Genomic DNA, 23459 nt, shown 5'->3' with positions numbered 1-23459 from the left:
TTAACCCTTTAAATGCCGGCTTGATTACTTGATGTCACTGTTGTTATTTATGAGGGGGAAAAAACAAACAAATTGGCATTTAAAGGGTTTTAATAAGAAACAGGTGGTGTTAAACGCCTTGATAAATCACTAAACTTTTGTATCTGTCTGTGTTTGGATTGAGTTTATTTGGGGGTAATCTCAGAGAAGAAAGGCTTATTTCTGGACTTGGCACGAGGGTGTAGGCGTGAGATGAAGACCGTTGCGTGGGTTTCCCGGATGGAGTAGCGACGCCATCTTTACGCCAGTGCTACCGGTGAGTCTTCGGTTCAGTGGAGCGACAGTGCTGTTGCGGATCCACCACCAGGAATCGCCGAGCCGCCGATAATCCTCCCTTTCTTTTTTTTTTTTGCACCGGGACGCCACGAACAGTCCCTACACCCCCTCCTCCGAGCACCATGGCAGATCGAGAGAACCTAGTATACCAGGCGAAACTCGCCGAGCAAGCGGAGAGATATGACGGTAAGGCTCCGAATAAAGTCAGGGCCATTGCGGACTGCCTGGCCCCTCTTCCCCCCCTCAGTCTCCCTGCGCAGGGGGCTTGGGAGACGCAGGTAGAGCAGTTCACATGGATTTGTTGGGTGAGACACAAAATGGCGGAGCTTTCTTTGGCAAAATGAGTCAGTGAACGTTTGACTTAATTGTTTTTGACACATTTTTTTTTTGCTCCATGAAGAAGCGTGTCCTGGTTAAGGTTTAGCTCATGTTAGGCGTTGAGCTAAGCTACCCCCACCTCCTCCTCTCCCCGCCCCTCACTAGCTCTCTCTAAATGGCTAACTTAGCTTAGCCTTTCTTCAGCCCCCCTCGACACGCGTCACGCCAAACTCCATTCAAAAACACATCGGGTCCCTGCACGTCCACACCCCGTGAAAACATTTCGGGGTTTTTTTTTAAACAGACTCAACAAACAGCAGCAGCAGTCGCCGCCTCGGTGGAAAATATATCCGAATAGTGCTACAGTTAATGCTAACGCACCGCCCCCACCAAGTGTTATGGTTAGAGAAACCCATTCCACCCTGGAGAACCAGGTTAATGGAAAACTTTAAATGTGTCGTCTTATTATTGTGTTTGAATTTGAGAGTGACATTGCTTTTTTTTACGTTTAGAATAATACAAATTGTTCTGTACCTGGTGCTTTTTTTGTTTGTTTTTTTAGACGTGAACATTACAAGTTACACACTGTAAAATGTGAAGAGGCTCGCCTTGTGTTTGAAATAACTAGGGTGACATTCCGTCTGCTGCTGCTGCTGCTTCAACGAGGCCAGCCAGCGTCGCTGTGCGCCTGCGTGGTGGCCTGTGTACATCGATTGATGGATGTGGCACCCAGTGATGTGCGAGGAGGAGGCGGGGAGGAGAGTATTTCTTCTGTGTGATTGGTGGCTCAGCAACAATCTCAGACAGAAGTTCAGCTTGAGCTAACTTTTCTTTGCACTCAATTGAGTGGAAGCCCTCTTACCAAAGCAAGGGTTATTGAGCTGATTAGTGAATGTACAGCATACCTCTGCAGTCAGTGCAAAAATATGCCACAAAGAGCGACTTGTCAGTGCGTTTTAGCGTGCTGTATTTCTTTATTATAACATAGCACGGTGCACCATAAACATAAATAACATTTACTTTAAATAACAGATGCATGTTGCATTAACTGCTCAAACACTGGCCGACTCGACTTTTGCGACAGAAGAGCCAGTTTTACAGAAAGAGGGTGAAGCGTGCACAGCTGCTCACAACAGTAGATCCTCTATTGACTAAGGCAACACCACAAAGACACTGACCACACATTGCTTTGCATCAGTTTATGCCCATAACACACATTTAGATGTGTATGTAAGTGGACTTCTGGCAGAGTACCGGGGGTGCAATATCTTCAGTAGAAAAACACACTGCAGGCGTGGTAATAACAAGAAGCCAACGACAGTCTGGAGCCAAAGTTTAATATCCGAGCGACCTCTCTCACTGTCTTTCAGCTGAAGTCGTTTTCAACTTCAGCTCGCTCAGTAACAACATTGTATGATATGAGATGTGATTGTCTTCGTGAGACACGAAGACAATCACAGAGATTTTTTATTGTGAAAATGAAGATTAAAAACTTGACATAAATCATTAGAGCCTGAGGTTTTAAGGTTTCTGGCAGCCTTTTTCTGAAAGTGTGATGAGCAATTGTTTCAATTTTTTTTTTATTCCTCTGTTTACTGCAATGATAATGGTTCATGAGCTACCACCTGTGTAGTGTAGGTAGGTGGCCTGTTGGCACCTACTATGAAAAAAAGTAACTTTTATTCTGTCTGATATCTATCTGCAGCCCCGCCCCATTTATACTGATGTAATAAAGGCAGTGACAGTTTAAAAAAGTAGTATGAATAGTCGACACAGTGTGTTAACCTGCCTATCCTACACGTAGAGCTGTCACAGCTCCACTTTTCTGGCCATGTATAAGGAAATCATCAGACCACCCTGTCAAGTGTCACTGGGGTCTTATTGTGCTATAGAGTTATACAACCCTCACCCCTAGTGTCCACTGGACATTGCTGCATTGGATTTTTGGCAGCGCTGCGGCTGCTGGTGTCAATTTCAACCATTCTTTCAGTGTCAACTAGGTGTGTGTCGGCCATTGCCCTTTTCTTTTTACTTGCTTCTGATCCATTTTTAGTGTGTGTGTATAAAGAACATTATTTACAATTGACATTTTCTAACATTTTATGGGTTATTGATCATATAAAAAAAACAGAAAAAAAAGAAATTGCCCTTTTTGTGGTATTTCTTTTACATGCATGTGCATTTAGTCTTTAAAATGACACAGACACTCTGGGCAGCCATGAAATGATTGTGTCACAGTTGCGACTCAGTTAATATGCGACATTGTCACGTTGAAGAAAGCTGCTTTTTATAGCATAGACTACACAAAAAGCAGCTTTGAAGCTCGACTGTAATGTCTTTTTGTAGCAGCTTGAGAAGTTGGTGTCCAAATGTGAGTAGTAGAGTTTCAAAGTAGGGGGAGCTATATTTGGTGCGCTTGGTGTTGGAAGTAAAATGAGCATAGACAATGTTACATGACTCACAGCATCTCTACAGCTTGAATCAGTATGAAACTCGCTCAATTAAATCATCAATACAGAACTATGTGCTGGTTCTGGTAAACTTTGGCGCAAACACTGTATTTAAAGGCTCAACCATAGTGTACGCCATGTTGAACCACCACAGTAATCGAGAACGGACAAATTCAGCACTGACTCTAGAAGGACTTTCACGTTTCTCGTACGTTTCACAGCCACCGTAGTTTCTCCTTCACACTATCAAGGATGGGGTAAAATGACGGGGTTGCACCCAGTAACTACACCACTAGACGGCACTAAATCCTCCACACTTGGATCTTTAAAAAAAAAAAATCTGTTCTTTACGCTGCTAATAGTGGGTGGCAGCTAAAGATAATGGTGTTGAAGAGTGTGAGAAAACTAAAAATACAATCTGCAGCTTGACTTTTAAAATCTGGGTCTACTTTGGATACATTCAGCAACCACTGGGTTTATTTTGTTCTCAACTGTGATGACTAAGCATTTTGAATCGACTGTCACTCTGACCCGCTGGGGCTCATGGGTATTGTAGTATATAGAGCTTTCTGCCTTGCAAAAAATGTGAAAGCAGTAACCTATATAAATATTTTTCTTCATTTCCAAGAGTCCAGTGCTTTTATGGTCAGTAACACTAACGAGAAAAATAGAAATATGAGCACAGAATTGGGGGGTGGGCACTCTGCCCTTCCCTCTCTGCAACTCTTATTGAATCCCAGTTTGTTTCACTTGGTGGCTGTATATCTGTAATTCTGTGAAAATGTTTAAAATGCACAGAGGGGTCATTCAGTTTATTTGAGTGAAGGCCAGGCTGGAGGGTAAAGTGATCAAAGCAGCATAGTGCTCCTCCTGGCTTGCAACCATCATGTATCAGGTTTCGCCAGCATGCTGCATCGAGCCCTGCCATTGGCTTCTGCAGATAACACCCTGTCTGTGAAGTTAAAACCCAAATGATTGACACGCTACTCTTTACCTTCAGGCTAGCATGTTTTAGCACGGGAGTTGTGACTAGTGTGCAGCGTTTCAGGTTTATCTTGACAATGGCAGAGCCAGTTTCATTTATTTAGGTGTAAGTCCCCCTTGAACTGCTCCTTGTTATTTGATAAGAGCCCCCACATTGTTTCTAATCCCCAGGGAAATGGCTTGTTGTGCTGACTAGTGGCTTCTTCAAAGCCGAGCGTCAAATTGCTTATATTGCCACTTCATCCCTGGATTCAAAATTCATTTTTCACACCACACCCAACCGATTCACCTTGAAGATGTGAAATGTTGAAGTACAAGAAAGACGGCCCATTCGATCCAGCTCAGCCTTTTGGTTCATTATCCTGGCGTAGTTCCCACAATAGGTGTCCGTAGGTTGTGAATCTCTGCATTAGGGGAGTTTATACTTGGGCATTGTCCCAGACACTCCATTAATAATAAGGATGACAGAAACCTTTCAAGGCTCTGCACTCTGGTTTAAACTCTGTTAATGGAAGGAAGATGTGCTTATTTTCTTTTTAAGAAAATCCATGTATTTACCACTCTCCTCCAAAATGTTTGAGGACACAGTTTCAAATATTACCCCAAAAAGCATATTCACATTCATCTCTAGTGTTACTGAGCCGTGCAGATAGTTTTGATTTCATTAGCTGGGTTTGAGATTTCTGTCTTTGAGATATCTGCTTCTACCTCAGTACAATGACGATGAATAAAATTTTCTTTGTGGAGTTAAAAGCACCAAAGAATTAAATATTTCCCGTTAGCCTGGTTAATCCACAGAATACACCGTCAGCACTTTGATTAGGGACAGTTATTTCAGTAGAAATGTGCTCCAATGGGACCAGTTCACATAATGAGAACACTGTTAAAAGCTGGAAGTCAGCACTTAAACATAATCGTCTTTGTTTTATTTGAAATCAAATAAGCTGCAGTAATGCACTTGTGCATACAGTATTGACCTGTGATTAATCAAACACACCATACATCAGCAGATTGTGATAATTCGATAATCTACATTATGATAATGTGACGACAGACCTACAGGTGGTGAACACGTTTGCAGTCTAATACAGTGATGCAAAATTTTCATTGTGGTACTTTGAAAGCTTCCCTCACAGAACTTACAGGCATCAGTATGACATGGCATTTTAATATGACACAGAGAATACAATTTGTGACAACTGCAAGTCAAGCTGACTTTAATATTTGATTGTTTCAGATATCCAATAAGAGTATCTTTTGGCCAATGACCTAGAAAATGTTTTAATAAGCATCCCTTAAGAGTGTTTTAGTGAACAAACAAAATTTAAGTCTACATTCAGTATTACTTGCCAAAAAACCTTGTGTGTGCTTGAGGTCTAACAAATATGTTAAATGTTTCTCCTTTCTCATTTACAAAGCTGATGTTTCAAATATTTCAAATTCAGCATCATTTACATCCATATTCATATAGTGAGGCCACACCCATGCTGCTTTTTCCTCTAAGCAGTGACGAAGACATGCAGTGGTCTGAAGATGCCTTTTTTTGGGGGGAGTTAGTGGTAGGAGGATATATTGTCACCCATCCCTAGAGGTCAAAAAATCGATAGGGTACTTCTTAAATTTAGTTTTTTAAAGAAATGTGTCCAACAGCTGAAAAAAAAACTTGCCCATAGTCTCTGAGTGAGATCACAGGTCCAATTAGCACCTATTTTTAAGATTAGTAGAACTAGATGGTGTTGGCTGGACAACTCGGTAGATCATGATTGAAGTTATCCATCAAGAAGTGGGACAAGCCAATGTATCTTAACAGATCCAGTGGAGGTATAAGGCCAGTCCACCCATCCAGGGTCTGCTCTTTGCTCGGGGATTTAAAGGTAGTTTAGGTCAGGGGTAAAGAATGGTGTCACCTGTCAGGGGGCTCAGTAAAATTTATGGTGGCACAGCTTGATACATACTACAGGGTCTGATTGTAGGTCAAAATGTCACTTAACACTAGTACTGGTCTGCCATTGGAATGCTCACCCAACGTTTGACACGTTTCATCATCTGTATCGATAAATTAGTTTAAAAATAAACTCTGTACTCTTTGACAGATGTCTTCACAGGTCTAATAGTTTTGAAGAAAAACCTACCTTATGTACATCTGCCCAAAAAAAGAAGAAGCTAAAAATGGCCAATAACAGACATTTCAATGTATTCATTAGGCTCTGATTGAAATTGTGCACAGTATGAGGTAGTTTTTGTGCTCAGGTCTCATGTCTTATGTCATTTGTTTCCCTGTGTCTTTTAGAAATGGTGGAGTCGATGAAGAAGGTGGCCAGTATGGACGTGGAGCTGACGGTGGAGGAGAGGAATCTGCTCTCAGTAGCGTATAAGAACGTGATCGGAGCCAGAAGAGCTTCCTGGAGGATAATCAGCAGTCTCGAACAGAAAGAAGAAAATAAAGGCGGAGAAGACAAACTAAAGATGATCCGAGAATACAGGAAAACGGTCAGACACTATTATAAACCCACATATTTATAGACAAGATGAAATCTTTATACGTCTCTCAAATGAAGGTTTCTGGTATTTTTTTTATTTTTTTTTGTACGTTTTGTCTTTTTTACTGAATAAACTACTTTAGAGCCAAACTTTGACCCAAACAAATGAACATTATCTGCAAGCATTGTCTCTTGAGATGTACATGTTCCTTTTGTGAAAGGCTGTTGAGAACCTGAAAGCTTTAAATGGCAGCAGTCCATTTTCTGCCCGTTTTTCACTTGCCAGACAGAAGTATTGGCAAAACAAGATCACAGAGCTGCAATCCCTCTGTGTTGCTGTCTGCGACAGATTCCAACAACACATTAACAGTCTTGTGTGAATCTTGCTGCAGCATACTGACTTTGGACTCCAGTTTGGTGGAAGCTGAATAAAAGTCAGCACATTTTTCTCCACAGAGCAAATATAAGCATATAGTCCTGAATCGGACTCATAAGAAAATTAATCAAACCCACTGAAGTAGAACTGATTTGAAGTAGCTACCTTTGCTGTTTCATGGAGGTACGTGTAGTTGGCGCAGTCTCAGGGAGTAGGATTTACATATCCAATTGGAAAGATGCCAGAGATGCTTTACCCTTCTTGGCAGGACTTTTTAAGCTCTCCTCCACTGACCTCTCTACTTTGAAAGGAAATGGTGTAATTTCATAGTCCAACAATACTTGTCTGAGTGAATAATAATAATAGAGGTAGGAAGCAACCATGAATCAACTTTAAATCATTTTCTTTCCTGCTGCAGAGAACCTCCCAGTCACTGGCGGCCCCACTGAGTGCAATGCAGCACAGAAACCCTCTAGTCATGTAGTTAGCATTGACAAATGCATAAATTTGTGTTGGGCAATACACCAAAACTCTGCACATTAGCATCATTGCTGGGAATTTCTGCGTGCACTTGGTTGGTTATCTATTTTGTAAGATTCACCAGAATAAATCACGAGGGTTAATAATATTGGATGGCTCTGCCTATGCCATCGCTGTGCGTCTGCCTCTATATGTTGTATTTCTTCAGGTTACCAATTAACACTACTGGCCACCAACGTCAACCCGGGTAAATGCCACATCCAAAGAAAGAGATGTTTTATTTGCAATGAGATGTCGTCATATACCGATGGCAGATGCTGACCTTTGAACCTTTGTCATCTTTTCTGTGACACATGCTTCCATGGGCACTTAGGTTGTCACATTATCAGAAGATTAAACTTTGTGACAAAAACATAAAAAAGCAATATAACAAAATTGAGAGAAACAAACAAACATTATTACAGTTCAATCATCTGGTCCTCTACAGTTGAGGAAAATCATTAATTATATTGATTTTCTTCCCTGTTGAAAATCTGACTGAAGATCTGCTTTTGTTTTATAGCTTCGGTACTTTGTATGATAGTACCGTAAAGTTTTGAACACATGGTATTGAAAAAGTATCGACAGCCCCAAAACTTTTAACTGTTGCCAGTTTGGTGTTAGACAGATTTTGTTCTTAAATTTTTTTTCTTAAAATTAGTTACTGCCATCACACCTGACATTTGTTTACATTATTCAGATGTCAGATCTGTGTGTATTTGACTGAATCTGAGCTGAGTGGAATTTTCTTGTGATTATGTGTGACCCCACAGGTAGTTAATGGCCGTGTTTGTGTTTGTGTGTGTTGTTTTTTTTTGGTCTGCAGGTTGAGAAAGAGCTGAAATCAATCTGCAACGACATTCTGGATGTACTGGACAAGCACCTCATCTTAGCTGCAAACACGGGAGAATCTAAGGTTTTCTACTACAAAATGTATGTATCTAATAAACGTCTTATATTTCTATTACAAGTTCATTTTAACAGTTTCCTTCATTAAAGGCAGGTACACGTACATTTAGATCTGACTGGGCATCAGTCAAAGTTGTAATGGAATTGTTCTCCCGTTTTATTTCCCACCAGCTTTAACATTAACAAAGTCCACTGGTCCTCAACGTAGGCAGGCATGAACATGATTTTCTAAATTACTCACAGGGTATACAATAGACTGGGTTTCTCCCTTGTTTAATCAGAATGCAAATTGCTGCACACCTCTGTTCCTCCTGGCAGTAAATTATTCTAAGTGTGTTTATCTTATATTTCCTGTTAGATTTTACAGTGCAGTAGATCCAAAGTTGATCCCTAACCAATTAAATCATCTTGTTTGCTGAGCAACCAGGCTGTGGAACATAAAAAGCATAGTTGCTAGGTGAAGATTTTCTGTTATCACAATAGTGGTTGGACTGTTATGTCTTGCATGTACAGGAATATTTTACTCAAGGTCAAAAATGTCTTGTTAGTTTTTAATCACAGTTTTGCACTCTGGTTTTAGTAGTGCAGGTTTGTAGTAGAAATTCTTAATATTCTATCTTATGTTGAGTAACTTTGCTGAACACTACTCTTTGCTCTTCCCTGCCTGTCAGAGCTTAGGTGCATTTAGAGGCTCATTGTCCTCCCGGAAAATGATTCTCTACCACGTAGCTTCAAGCCACAAAAGATGTTATGCCTGTGCGAGCAGTACCACTCTTGAATAAATAAATAGATGGTTCAACTCAAGACACCAGCTTTGAAATAGATGAAACATCACCACACAAGAAAAGTTTCCTGCACTGTTTTCAATGTGGCTGTCTGCTAAGCAAAGCTCCTCTAATCTCACAAAGTTCAAACATTGAATTCAGTTTTAAACAAGACAAAACACGAATTCTAGGAACTGCTGTACTCTGCCCTCAGGGCTGTTGTAGTCTTTTGATTGCACTAATACTAACCACATTAGGGACCTTTATTTACTTGGCTTAATACTATCTAGGCTGTAGATGCTGAACTCTCTTATGGTTAGGGTTATGAGGGTCATTACCAAATACTGCCAGAAAGAAATATTTAGTTTTCAGTCCCACTGGTTTGTTAATGTATTGTCAAATGTGGATTTCCCAATTAGTGCTATGGATTCTATTATAATATGTATTTCTGTTTCCTCTGTTTAGGAAGGGAGATTACCACAGGTACCTGGCAGAGTTTGCCACAGGCAATGACAGGAAGGAGGCGGCAGAGAACAGTTTGGTCGCGTACAAAGCTGCTAACGACATCGCCATGATCGAACTCCCTCCAACGCACCCCATTCGTCTGGGATTGGCCCTTAACTTTTCAGTTTTCTATTATGAAATCCTCAACTCGCCAGACCGTGCTTGCAAGTAGGTTTGATTCATTTCTGTTGTCCGGTACTTCCAGCGTTATGGGATTTTTCTTTAATTTGTTTTTATTTTATTGAAACAGTTGGATTGACTGTGTGTTCTAGTAATTTTGGAAAAGGACATTAAAGTACATAAAATATTAGGAAATAATAAAAATAAATAAATCCAGGCACTCGCTGTACTATGTGTGATTAAAAACATCTTTTTTGTATCGTGTCATCAGAATGAAAACACTTTTTTGCTCTTAGTGCCAGAATCATGATTTCTTATTGAACACGGAGACGTTTTTTTTCAGCATCTGGTGGAGATTGAGCTTGAGCTAAATGGAGGACGAATATTGGATTTATGTTTGGGGGTTTTTCTGCCACCTACAGTCCGAAAACCATAATTGCATCTTTCAGGGCGTTTTATGAAAAAGTCCTGCTCAGCTATTGCAGTTGGTTTTTTTGGGTTGTGTTTTTTTTGCAATTGCCATTTTTGTCCAGTTTGTTAAATTGAATACATATGTTTAAAACTGAAGAAGGAACTTTTCCTTTTTAGATGTGGCTCAAGTCCCACATGAAAAGAAACAGTGTGTTCCAGCTGTTGGCGACGGATGATCCAGGATGTTGGCTTAATGATTCAGGATCCTGGCAACTTGAAAACAGCTCTCAAAGGGAACATATTTTTAATTTCCACCCCAGCATATAACCTCACTGCTTCTGCAGTGTTGTGAACAGAATCAGTCACTGGAGAAAATAAAGTAACAATAAACTACAGAAACTATCTTGATCTGTTTTCCACCTGTTAACTATGTGTTGTCTTGTATCCTCTCTGCTGACAGTTTGGCGAAGAAAGCGTTTGACAATGCCATTGCAGAACTGGACACGCTGAGCGAGGAAAGCTATAAGGACTCAACACTTATCATGCAGTTGCTACGTGACAACTTGACACTATGGACCTCAGATGTGCAGGGAGATGGTGAGTGAGCTGTTCTCTCTTTTCAGGGCATTAGTTATAGTTCTTTGAATTAGAAAGCATCTACTAATATTATGTCTGATTTCAACTATTTAATTTCTGGGTGAGAGGGGACTATCAACATCATGACTTGCCATTTAATTTCAAAGCTGAACTGTAGGGCTGCCCCAACTAAAGATGGTCTTGGTCAAGTAGTCGTTGCCCCTCTCATCCCGCTGAGTCTTCTTCATCCCCATAGTCAGAGTAAATGTAAATCACCTCGTATTCCCAGTTCCCAAACTGACCTTGGTCAGTCTTAGAGGCTGGGAGCCTTCTGAGCCCGGTTTTGTAGCCCATTCCCACCACTCGAGTTCCGGTGCATATTTCCGGTATCGCTACCTGGCAGCATCCTTTGCCCCATGCCTGAAAACCACCTCCTCCCGGCAGTGTAAACAAACATCACCACTGTACTTTGAGCTCCCGGTCCACCACCAGGACCAATAATTTGCTAAGGTCAGCTAGTTAAGTTAGCAGTGGTGCGCTGGTTAAGTGTTAGAAGAGAAAGGGCCAGTCTTGCAGTCTCGTTCTTTTCTGTGGATATCCGATAATATCAAAAAGTTGCGTGAAGAACTACCTAACTTTTTCCTCTAACCTTTCCCCTGAGCACAGTGGTTTCTCTCCATCTGTCCTCGGTACTCATACACATCTCTAATGATCTCTCATCTATCCCTCGTTCTTCTGTAGAGTCTTAAGGACAGCCCTCTTCCTTCACTCTTCCTCCATTATAGAAGTGTATTTTGTAAGTCATTCTTCCAGTCTTTGGCTTTACACCTCGAGCTGTCACTCCCGTCTCAGCACCTTCACTAACCTCTTCACGTTACAAAGTCCAGCCCTGTTGGATGATTTCGGGGCTGAGAGGAAATGACGACCTCTCCTGCACACTTTGCCCACAGCTCTGCAGTATTACGGAGCTGCAGTTATTAGTATATCTGATCTCTTGTTTTTCACCTGTTCTTCACTTTGTTCTGCATGCGTGGAACTCGAGTGCTGTGTGTTTTAGTGTCTTCAGAGTGTCTGCAAGTCAGTAAAAGTCTATATTATGCTAGGTTGTGTTTACATCTCACAGGGGACAACAGGTCGTAAAACACTGTAATAGAGGGCTGAAGTCTTGATGTCACTTCCTGACTAGCTTCTGCTCCACTAGTCTGTCTTTATTTTGTGAATGAGTATCTACTACAGTGCCTGCTATAAACCTTCGCATTCTAATGATTTAGACGAATTTGGTCACATAAAACTTTTCATACTGTAATCAAACTGGCCTTTCTAAAGTGCGTCAAATTAAAGTGATCGATCCAAAAATCTTCAGTCTGAGTTCTCTGTTTAAAAATCTATTTCATAGTTTGTCTGACGCGAATATGAGGCTACAATTGATTTGTCTAAAACAGACTGCTGAAAGCTCATCATTTATTCATCATTCATTGAAACCTCATCATCACTGAACGTACTTGTGAGCACCTGACTGTTGTTTTCAGGACAAAAAGTAACTTTTAACTGCAGATTAAGCAGATGTAGCTCTTTGTGTAGAGGGTGTTTTCTCTTTGAAATGACAGCCCTGCTACACTTCACCTTCGTTTATTTAACTGCTCCTTGTTGACGGTGGCTTTTGGGAAATTTGTTAAAGGCTGCTAACAGAAGAAATATTTTATAGTGATTTTGCATCATTTATGCATCATCATTGTCTAGATGTTTTTGGTGTGTGTTTCTTTTTTGTGGGTATTTTATACCTTTTTATGAGATGATGATGACATGAAATAAATATCCATGGGGACATTCTGGTTCATGGTCACCACCTTAACCTGAAGGCCACTAGAACAGCCCACTTCAGTTTGATTTTTAATGTTTGTCCTGGAATAAAACCTGAAAGTTCAGATTTCATTTCTCTATTAAAATAATTTATCTTTTTAAAAAATAAAATAAAGATTTGAAGAGCGATTACAAGCTTAAATATAGACTGAAAGCACTTGCAGACACCCTGCTCCTTCACCATGCACGTTGGCACCACTGAACACAGCCTGCCGGGGCATCGCAGCAGAGTTTTGAAACCTGCGAACGCAGATTATTGAAGTGTGATATAACGGACAAACTGCAGTAACAGCATGTGAGGCTGCTGCTCTATCTCCTGTGGCTTTCTCACATCCCAGTTAGCTGTGGTGCTAATGAGCACTGTTACAGTTTCTATTTTAATCATGATGGATTCTCAAGCCTTTGTTATTTGTGCCTCTTAATTCTTCATTACACGGATGGCTGTGCTGTCTCTATGGTAACCTTTCTAAGCAACCAGTTGTACAGGTTCACACAGCATTTTACCCCCTTAGTAAATCTGACCGTGGCTTGTTTCGAAGGTGCTGTGGATTAACTCTCGCTCACTGCAAGTCACCATCAGTGCTAAACACAGTGGTGTACCTGTTGATGTCGGGTTTTTTGTAGCATGATTGACTGATTTGTGATATTTCTGAGCAGATTACAGTCATTCCTAAAAGAAAGATGATTGCGTGTTCACCAGCTCTTTAAAAATGAGCACAAGTCATCAGATTAATCTCATCTTTATAACCCTGTCAAAGATGTTACTGGTAGATTAATCAAACTACATTTGACCAGTGTGTTTGTTGTATGACATTTCAGAGTCAGTTTCATGGGAACTTTAACTAACTAAGCCGCAGATAACTGGTTGTCACGTCAGATGTCTCTTGTCAAAAGATTTGAATGATTAGTCAGATATAATGAACAGTCCAAACCAATGACTGTATAAATAAAAATGGGCGTAGTCTCTGTGACGTCACCCAAAGGTTTTTAAAGAGCCATTGTGAGTCTCAGTGTGGTGGCTCTGGTCATCTACTAGCATCTCCACAGGTCCTGACTTTGCTGACTCCAGGCTAACACCAAAACCCCACCGTGCCCGTCTGCGGCACGTTGCGTGAGCGTTGCGTATTCAAACCCCACTGGGAGCGTTTCAGAAGCAAGCATTTAGCCCAGCAGTTTGCATGGACTATTTTATTTTGAAAATCCACCAGACTTTGCTTTTTCTGTGTCTGGCTTCCAAGGGTTGAGGCGGACCACGACGGAGCTGGTGGGGTTTGATACATTGACTAGAACTCGCAATGACGCAACACTCCCAACACCCCAGCAGTGTTGGGAGTGTTGTTCGCCCAGGGCGCAAATGTTGCCAGAACCGGCGCTGCTGGTGGGGTTTGGGCGTAATGGGCAAAGCGTGGAGTTGAGGCAGGCCGAATGAAGTCTGATTGCTACCTGTGAAGACACCCACCTGTCCATCAAAGTGGGGACTGACTGGAGATTGACTAATTTTTGCAGTCCACCTCTAGTGGCCGTTAAAAGAACTGCATGGCACAATTTCTCAGCCACTGAGGTTGCTGCTTGGTCCAAACTGAAAAAAATAAAATAATTACGCTGCACTATGGGAAATGTAGTGTTTTTGGAGTTTGACTGACATGTCTCATTATAGCTCAGTCTCTGCTTTTAAATCAGACTCTCCACCAACTTCACAGAAGTGCAAAATTAAACTATTGCTGTAAATTTTGATCTAAATCAAATAATCTGTGGGCCTCTCTGGTTTTTAAGCTTCTAAACTTGCAATCCTGTAAATTAGCAAATGATTTAGTAAATAAAATAATAGTAATAAAATGTAATTGCATCTTGCAAAGAAACACACTCATACTCATGATTTTGGGATCACTATCCTCGTCAACCTTGTGCACGCTCGCAGCCAGCAGTGCTGATCCACCCAAACAGCCACATGTAGCTGTCTTTCTTATTGAGTGTGCAGAGATTGAGATGATGAGATTGTTCCATGTTTCTGTCTTTATCTCAGGTGAAGAACAGAACAAAGAAGCACTGCAAGATGCGGAGGAAGAGACCCAGTGAGACTGAACAACGCAAGACAAGCCCTCCTCGTCCTCCTCCTCCTCTTCCTCCCTTATTTCTCTCCTCCCAGCACTGGCTCCTGTCCCAATCCACAGTTTTCAGCTGGGTTTATACTGCAGCCCACACTCTTTCTCTACCTTCTCCTCCATTTCTGCCCATCTGTCTCACCTTTTCTCCTCGTATGCACGTCATCTCCCAACCCTCTCAGGGCCCGCCTCGGCTCTTCATTTCCACTCCCCAGGGGTTTTACTTTATTTTCGATGACTCATTTTGCAAGCCCGTACCCTTAAAGGTTCATGTCCTCTTTTACTGTTTTTATTTTGCTTTACTGTATCGTCTGTTGCCAAGTACGCTTGCCTGTATTTGTAACACACATATGCAAGAGTTTATTTAAAGACAATACTTTGCTGTTCAACTTTTTCCTTGTGTATGTGTGTTCATGAACATTAATATTGTCCATACTTCTGTCAGAAACGGTTCAGTTTGCAATTTGAGGAAACCTAGCAGCGATGGAAGGTTTAAAAGGGATGCGTCAAAGCTTTTAGGAAGAACTAAGTGCCCTCTTTACTTTGTGGTTACCAAACCTGCTCATTCACCACATCAGTAGTTTTTTTTCTTTTTTTTATGACAAACTGCAGAATGTCCCCCTTGTCCGAGCATCACTCTGACCTCTATTCTTGTCCACTCTCGGACCAAGTATTGTGCTGCGAGGCTGTAGCGCTTTTGCTAATGGCAGATAGTTAGGTAATGGCTTTCTTAGCAGACAAACCGTGCGTATGTGTGTGCGTGGGAGGGGAATGCTCAACACTCTTGATTGTAACGTAATGCAGTTTTGCATTAGCACTATATTTAAAAAAAAAAAAAATCAAAAAAAAAAAAGGTTTGGGAAATAGAGGCCTGCTGTATCTTTACTCCCCTGACTCTTTCAGGTTTTCCTCGTCTCATCTGTCTCTTTCCTCTCATTTCCTCTCTTCCTTCTGTTCAGTATGTGTAACGTGAATCTGATTTGTACTACTGGATGTTCTCACCGGAGCCACAAGTACCATCTGTATTCTTACTGAAACACAGCATGGAATTAACATTAAACTTCAAATTCAAAAATGTTCAATTCAAATGTGTAAGATGCCTTTTTTCCCCCCCTTTGTTTTTGATCTGACTTTGAACCACTAGAGGGCAGTGCTGGTCAAAAGAAAGATTTCTGCTTGTGGATTTGAATGCAGTGATTCTGCATTAGTAAGAATGAGACGCATAAATCAATAAAGCGCAGTGCTCACAAAGTATCGGTTGATTGTTTTGACTAGTTAGACAGGAGCTGAAGTTTTAACTTTAACTTCTTAAAAAAAATGTATTGTTAGTTGTACAGACCAACGTGCATGTGACATTCAGAAGTGCAAAGGATTGACAATGACAATGTTCATAAAGGAATTTGGACAGTTGATCATGTTCAGGCACCGACTTTCAAAGCAGAGTGGCACAGACAGTTTTATTAACTTACCAGCTGAAATATATTTTCCTTTTTTGTTTGCTCTCTGCAGGCATCACTCTGAACTGGATTAGGAGACCATGGGAAGCATTAACACTTTATTATGAAATGTGTAACAGCAGAATTTTATTCTTTTCACACACTGGACCTGCTGGCTCTTTGTTTTGGTTGTATGTGCCCCCTGTGGTTTGACCTTAATCATGAAGGTGGAATATGAGTAGGGCTTTGCTATTGTATCATGGTTATTAAAGACCACATGGTGACACACTGCAGTATGAAACATCTGTCAAGGTTAAAGCAAACCAAATGTAGTGGAGGGAAAGTACAGAATTCATACATCACAGCCATTTGTCAAACCTCCGTTTTAGTTTTAAGCATCACACACGTATAGGGTGAACTCTGTGTAATGTTCTGATGACACAATGGATTATTGGATATTAAAGTTCCAATTTTGTTCATCTTAATTAGTGGAGCTTTTAAGCACAGGTTCACATTTTTAAACAATAATCAAATGGACATATGTACAGTACACTCAAACACTCTTTGGTTCGTCTAATCGTTCATCCTGGAGAGATGGCTGGCTCAATTCGTGGCAGCGGCAGCTAACAGTGGCATTTCCGGAGGTGCCACTAACCTGTCGAGGCAGCTGCCGGTGTCTGGGGCTGTTTACGTGAGTTCTGCATTAATTTGTGTGTGTCGGTGTCTGGCACTGTTACCGCAACTGCTGCTGTTATGGGTATTTGTTTTTATTTTATAAGGCAGTCGTCAGTGTTGTGTTACACTCGCTGGCAACCATTCAAATATTTATCCTTTAAATTAACAATGTGTTTCATACTTTATTTAGTTGCCTGCCTCACACACACACAGCGGCAGGTCAGTGGCAGCTGCGCCACACAGTAGCAGTGGTGGAGAGATTATTTAAGAAAACCTCGAAAATTAATGCAGAACTCATGTAATACCAACTAGCTACTACCAGCGGGTCTAATACAACTCTGACGACTGTTTTATAAAATTAAAAACAGATGCTCAGACACCGCTAGGGCAGTGGCAGCTGCCTCAGACACTGGCAGCTGCTGCAGCAGGTCAGTGGCACCTGCCTCAGACTGCCACCGGAAGTGCCACTACTAGCTGCCTGCCAAACAGATCCTAACATGATTCTTGTGTAAGAGATTAAAAGTGGCTCCAGCAGTCCCAGTGAGTTAAATCACAACTAAAAGTTTCTAGCTTTCAAAGTTGTTTTATTGGTATTGTTTTAAGAAATGAACATGTTCTTTCCAGCAAGAGGATATAATATTCTCTCTCTACTGAATGAAAATTTGAAATCATCATCACTAAAACTCACCCTTGATCAATTGGGAGATTTTGTGGCTGCAGACTTGACCACTTGTTTATCATTAAGCAAAACTTAAACTAGAAATTATTTAACTGACTTTTGACTCATTTTTGTCACATGACATACAGCATGACAAACATGTATGTACTTACAAACATTTGAATGGTTTTATTCACTAAAATAACAACAACAAACAAGAAGTGAACACATCGTACCTCAGACTTGTCCTGTTCCACTGTCTCTCACTAAGTTCCTCAGTGATGATGTCCTTAAAGAATCTTGGGAAATGCATGTTCAGTGTGCCATTATCCTGTAATTACCACTCGTGGCTACAGTGGTCAGTGTTCTGCTGATTTCCATAGTCTTAGTCTTCCATAGGTGTAACAACGAGACTAAAAGTCATCCAGCTAATAAACTGATTTGATTACAAAATAGATTGAGGCTCCATCCTTTGCAAACTTGTATATAAAGAAGAGCATGCTTAATACATTTCCGTGTGTGTTGTGTGTATATCTACAATAATACATCACATAAGCACAATTTAACCTGAAATAAAATGTAATTTAAAGCTACATTTTTTGGAAACCTGTGCCTCAAGATCATATCATTAAGAAAAACATTTTGTGACATGCACTAATTGTGGCACAGTATGAGGCTTTAACCTTTGGAGATTTAGAGCCATTAGGATTCATCCTCTGAAGACTATGCATACAAAGTTTCATGACGATCTAGCACTAGTCGACATATTTTGCTAGCAGGACATAAACACAATAATCAACCATGAGTTTACATTAAAATAACGACACGGCACATTGCAATTTGCAAATTTGTTTTTACTTAAAAAAGATCAAAATAAAGATGTACAATTGAACTAATAATAGACGCCATATTACACTTCTGCTCTAAAGACGGATGGCATGACCTGAAATATTTCAGCTGGTTTCTCCTCTGCTAACTTCCCCTCCGTCCAGCCACAGCATGTGAAAGGGGACGGACCAGATGAGAACCCCGAAATGAACAAAAACATTTAGAACCAACAGCATCGTTGGCTGGTGTTAATGAAGATGTGGCGTCTTGTATCCTATTGCAGATTGTCCCTCTTGTTTGTCCAAAAAAAGAGATGAGGACACTTCAGCCAGTGAAACCAGAACAAATACATTTTCTGCTACAGTGTGTCCAGCCTCCCTGCAGGATCCACAGTGTTTCAATAAGGAAGGGCTCATCATTGTTCAACATACAAACAGTGGCTTCATCAGCTCGGGTTTCGACGTCTTACTGGAAATAGCATAGACACTTCAAATAACATATAGTGAGAAAAATGGCTTTTTTTTTTTTGTTGTTTTGTTTTTTTTCAATTTTGCATCCTCGTTTGGACTCTCCACACACATAATGGTCTAAAAGATCTAAAGTACTTGACTGTCGACATTTAAAACCAAGAGACAGACGGTTTCTTTTTAATTTCTCAGTACAAAAAATAGATCAAAGAATGAAAAAAATAGTTATATTCTGACTGCAGAAACTTGATTTATAAAGCTCTATTCATGAGCGACTGTCTGGGTCTACATCTGCACAGTGAGGGTTGTGGTTTAAGGATTGGGGGTGGAGCTACTTAACATTCATTGTTGAATATATTCATGAGTTTGTATGCAACAGGTATCAGAATATTTGGGCAGTTGATACCCATTCACATTTAGAGTTTAGTTTGAATGTTTCCTATATAATAATACAGTTAAGTATTCAACACGTAACAAATTTTAACACTGCCTTCCGCACGTCTCCTCCTTCAAGTGGCATCATCTTTTTCATTATTGCGATGAATAAAATCTTTAAAGATGATTTACAAAAAAAGAAGTCTGTCCACTACAGTATCTGCTATGTACATCTGTTTAAAAAGCAAGCATGTTACACAGTCGTCCCTATGTACAGCTAAATTCTTCATTTTGTTTTTCACGGAATATACATATTTACTTATTTTCACAGTTTTCTATGTTTGCTCATATATTCAATATCAATAGATTTTCGTTATTATAAATACAAATGTTTTTTTGTCATATCTCCATGGCACTGAGCTACAACTTCTCCCAGTGTCACTTGTTGATATCTAGTGAGATTGTTGTCTCTTCAACACTGCTCATGTCTGTGTAGCAAACGCTGCTCAGTTTGGAAACAATCTTGATTGTGGTTCAGTTTTTTTTTTTTTTTTGCCAATTCACAGCAATCCATAAACGCACAGTTTTCAGTTTCAAGTTTACAGTTTTCTGGTCTTCATCTTTATCATATATCATGATATAATTCATTTCTCTTCCCCTCGGTTCCTCTTCCATCACTGAAGTTGTAAAGTTGAATGGCTCCAGTCGATTCCCGTGACCCTTTGATTCAAACGTGATGCTTCCGTGCGACCACACAGTTGAAAAATCGAGATTGTTCTGCCTCTGGTTTTCACAGATTTCTGAAAGAAATCAATGAGCCACAACAAGTCCTAACCTCTAACAGTGGGATTTGTTATTTGCGCCTCTGTCAGTCCATGTCTCGCCCACTGGAGGTGACCTGTTCGGTGTGTGAGTCCTGTTTCTTTGTGATTAGTTTCTGGTTATTTTGTGGACGATGTGATTATTCTTTTTTTCTTGTTATTGGAATAAGGCACTTGAGAGGTTTTTGGTTTTCACGGGAGCTCAGAGGAGACCAGGGCGAGGCCGGAGCTCTGGCGGAGGGGAGGCCCAGTGTGGACGGCCTTGGGACAGTCGGGCGTCAGCACCCGTCCGTTCTCCCCAACGCTCCCTGTGATGGACAGACGGGCCTTGTTCCTCATGGCTTCTGTAAATGTTAGCTGAGGAGAAAAATAAAGAAATAGGTTTGTATACAGGACAGGTAAATATAAGAACATTATATGGTTGCAGATTGGAGTTTTAGGATGTGCCAAATGTGTATAGAAATTATCCTCAATCAAGATACCTTACAAAGCCTCCTATGAAGCAGAACCTTTTGAAAGAGACAGAGCTATACTTTTAAAAAGGGTCCCAACAACCTCTGATGAGAAAACTAATGTTACCTGCAAATATATGAAGCTCAGAACATCATTTCTATCAGTTATGATCAAAGAAATTTGAAAGATCTCGGAGAATGTTACTAAAAAGAAGTAAGACATGGGAAGAAACCCGAGAAGTCAGACAATCATATTCAATCAGATATCACTCAGGAAAGCAACCTAAATTATCATGATATGATAACAGTGTTGCAACACACTGAAAGTACTACTGGACTGAAGACAGTCAGATTCTGAACATCACAGTGCTGCTTTCACTTACTGATGTACACGCTGAAGACTGACCAAACTACAGTCAGATTACAAATCTTTGGTTTTAGCGATGTTGCCACGTTCAGCAGATTTCAATGTTACAATAGGCGATACAATCTATGGCCAGATCTAAAATTAAAGCAAACCCTGTTTTTTTTTTTGTTAAATCCAGATAAATATGATGTGGAGACTTCATTTGTTCTGGGCTATGCTGAGGCCCAGTGTAAAACACAAGACAGTGCTTTAGCTACTAATACAAAAGAAAAAATGTAATCTGGCTTCATGTATTATGTAGTCACAATGGTTAGTCTAGCTAAATTTATATTTAAGTATTGATGTATTTGTATTTTGACCAGCATGTCATTGTAGCTTTGTAAGCTAAAGCCGGGCAGACACTATATGGATTGCGCCCAATTGGTCAGCTGCCAGAATCTGTTCTGAATTTTATTTATCTTGTTTTAATATTATTACACATTAACAGTGCTGTGATACAAAACTGAACTTTGCTGCCGAACAGACACCACATCGTCTGCATCGTCGAGCTGCTTATCTGCGGCTCTATATGTCTCCTTTTACTCTCCATTGATAGAATTACATTCTTTTCCCATCTTGTTTGACTAAACTTTAGCAGAAATATCAATGGATCATGAAGTGAACCAGGAGTTCAGTGAGAGCTCCATGTCATGGTCGGTCAATTGATCTGTTTGAGTATAAAAGTTACACGTTCCAGAGGTGCAGAAAGGCTAATTGAAACTTGTAGTGGGAGTAAACAGTGTCTGCCTTTCGTAGCTTGATTCGAACTAAAAACTCCAATCTGCTTCAACATTACCTGTAAGAACAACAGGTAGAAGAGTCTCACAATACAGTACAGCTGTACAGTTAAATATATGTGTAGCAGAAAACACCTTTCATAGCCATTCAGTACATTATCAAGCCAGCCCCATACTACATGAAAATCCATTAGCGACAGAATTATTACACAGTGAGTGATAGTTGCAGGCAGTGGGACAGGGAAGCTGACTAAGCAACAGTCAAGCTAATGAAGAGTTTGTGCTGAAGTGCTGATGGGGGACACATAACCACGTTGGACAGATATACACCGAGCGTGAACAGATATCTGAAAGTCTAATGGTCAAGGACCTGGGGGAAATATCCAGAGAAAACAGCAAACATCAATAAAATCAGCTGAGCTCGAGGGACACTACACTTACGTTGACTGTAGACTTACAACATATAGTGTTTAAACATGGCTTCATTACATAGGGCTTCCTGTGTGCTCAGGGCTAGTTTCTCATTAGATTTGTCCTGTGGCTGTGCATTGATGGTCAATTCTAACTGACAGGCTTGAGACAGGAATATCCCTGAGCTACAGCATGTACTATTGAGGCTTAAGTGTGTGTATGTGTGTGTTTACGCCCTCACAAAGCTACAAAAAAACTTTTGATGGTTCGCTATGAGAAAACAAATCACTGGAGCTTCAGAGACTAGACATTAAATGAACGAATGTACTTAAGTTTGATGAAGACGTGTGTGTACAAGTAAGACATTGGTCCTCATTTAACATGCCTTTCCTACCTGTTAAAATGCTATAAAAACTCAGCTACAGGTCTGAAAAGTAACTCAAATGCATTAAAATTCAGTTATTTCTTCTAATAAATTTTGAATGTATTCTAAGACTGTTTTTATGATTTCTATGCCAGTAAAACAACCTAATTTTACTTAATTTGTGTAAACATGCATATTTATTCTCACATTTTATCCTTATGGATTAAAAAACTTTCTAATCATATCAGGTGATCAATCATGACATTTATCATACATTCTCAACACAATTGAATTCCTATCAATACAGGACATGAATATTATCCTCTCACCAAGTTCAAAGTGAGTCATTTTGTATGATATTGCGTATCATTTTAATTGTGATTTTGGAAGGAAAACAGGTCACACGTTATGCTCGCTTGATAAATGAGGGCCAACGTCTGCAGCCACACAAGCTGCGAAGCAGTAGAGACGACGTCATGTCTGAGGATGACTCATCGTTTCCTGTCACATTGAGAAAAAAGCTCGAACGCAGACCAGGACGTCACATGACCACATAGTGAGCGGATAAGACATAGAAGTGGGAAGCATTTTGCCACTGGTCACGACAGTCACTCAGCATGGCGAAGCTAGCACAGGGATATGATAGGTTTCACTTACAGTCTCTGTGCAGGGAGCTAGTGAGGGGAAGCAAAGGCTTGGGCAGACCTTCTACGAAAACCCCAACTACATCTTATCAGCCTCCCCATCGCTGCTGTACCCAGTGAAACCCTCGCTAAACTCGGCTAAGTTGGGGATGCTGGGGCTTGGCCTTGGACTCTGGCTTTGGTTGTGGCTAGGTTCAGGGCTATGTCGGGGGCTGCCTGTCTGGCAGGGGTAGCAGTGGTGGTGGGGATGGTGGTAATGGGGGGGTTGGGACTGGGGTTGCGACTGGGCCTCCACCTTCATTCTCTTGGCCTCATTGCGTGACTTGTAGCAGAATTCAATGAGGGCCACCAGCATGGCTAGGCCCAGGCCCCCGACGAGGATGTAGAAGACCCCCGCCACGTTGCTCAGACTGAGGGCCTGGGACGACTTGTCCTGTAGCCGGCGTGGAAAGGAACAAAAACACAGAAGTCAGGGCTAGTTTTAGTTGAGGCGGCAG

At 40.8% G+C, this 23459-nt stretch overlaps 2 protein-coding genes across 5 annotated transcripts in view; one reads left to right on the top strand and one right to left on the bottom strand.

The window, feature by feature from the left end:
* Nucleotides 1–145: 145 nt before the first annotated feature.
* Nucleotides 146–15770, top strand: LOC104919175 (14-3-3 protein epsilon). Of its 2 annotated transcripts, XM_010731108.3 has the most exons (7): nt 146–501; nt 6358–6557; nt 8269–8375; nt 9581–9787; nt 10611–10747; nt 11468–11522; nt 14610–15770. In XM_010731108.3, the coding sequence occupies exons 1-6, from the start codon at nt 438–440 to the stop codon at nt 11473–11475; spliced, it is 723 nt and encodes a 240-aa protein (XP_010729410.1). In that variant the 5' UTR covers nt 146–437; the 3' UTR covers nt 11476–11522; nt 14610–15770. The 2 variants fall into 2 exon arrangements, with proteins under 2 accessions (XP_010729410.1, XP_010729409.1); XM_010731107.3 differs by lacking the exon at nt 11468–11522 and having other exon boundaries at nt 157–501.
* Nucleotides 15771–19665: 3895 nt separating this feature from the next.
* gria4b (glutamate receptor, ionotropic, AMPA 4b) overlaps nt 19666–23459 on the bottom strand; it is a 103930-nt gene continuing 100136 nt past the window's right edge. For 2 of the 3 annotated variants that reach the window (XM_019274803.2, XM_019274801.2), the window contains exons 15-16: nt 23258–23395; nt 19666–20305 (exon numbers count right to left, since the gene is read on the bottom strand). In XM_019274803.2, the coding sequence (XP_019130348.1) occupies nt 20141–20305; nt 23258–23395 (303 nt within the window). In that variant the 3' untranslated portion in view covers nt 19666–20140. Of the gene's footprint in view, nt 20306–22975; nt 23396–23459 lie in introns of all 3 variants that reach the window. The other variant, XR_002042899.2, reaches the window with a different exon arrangement.

The sequence above is a fragment of the Larimichthys crocea genome, chromosome III, assembly GCF_000972845.2.
Source record: "Larimichthys crocea isolate SSNF chromosome III, L_crocea_2.0, whole genome shotgun sequence".
Lineage (NCBI taxonomy): Eukaryota > Metazoa > Chordata > Actinopteri > Sciaenidae > Larimichthys > Larimichthys crocea.
Note: the sequence above shows the minus strand (reverse complement) of the source record. Positions and strands in the feature narration are given on the sequence as shown.

What these genes read in the sequence shown, in the direction of transcription:
- LOC104919175 (XM_010731107.3), top strand. Translation starts at nt 438, where the DNA reads ATGGCAGATCGAGAGAACCTAGTATACCAGGCGAAACTCGCCGAGCAA. An exon ending in AAGGTTTTCTACTACAAAAT is followed by an intron (nt 8,376 to 9,580) that starts GTATGTATCTAA and finishes TCCTCTGTTTAG; the next exon opens with GAAGGGAGATTACCACAGGT. An exon ending in TCGCCAGACCGTGCTTGCAA is followed by an intron (nt 9,788 to 10,610) that starts GTAGGTTTGATT and finishes CTCTGCTGACAG; the next exon opens with TTTGGCGAAGAAAGCGTTTG.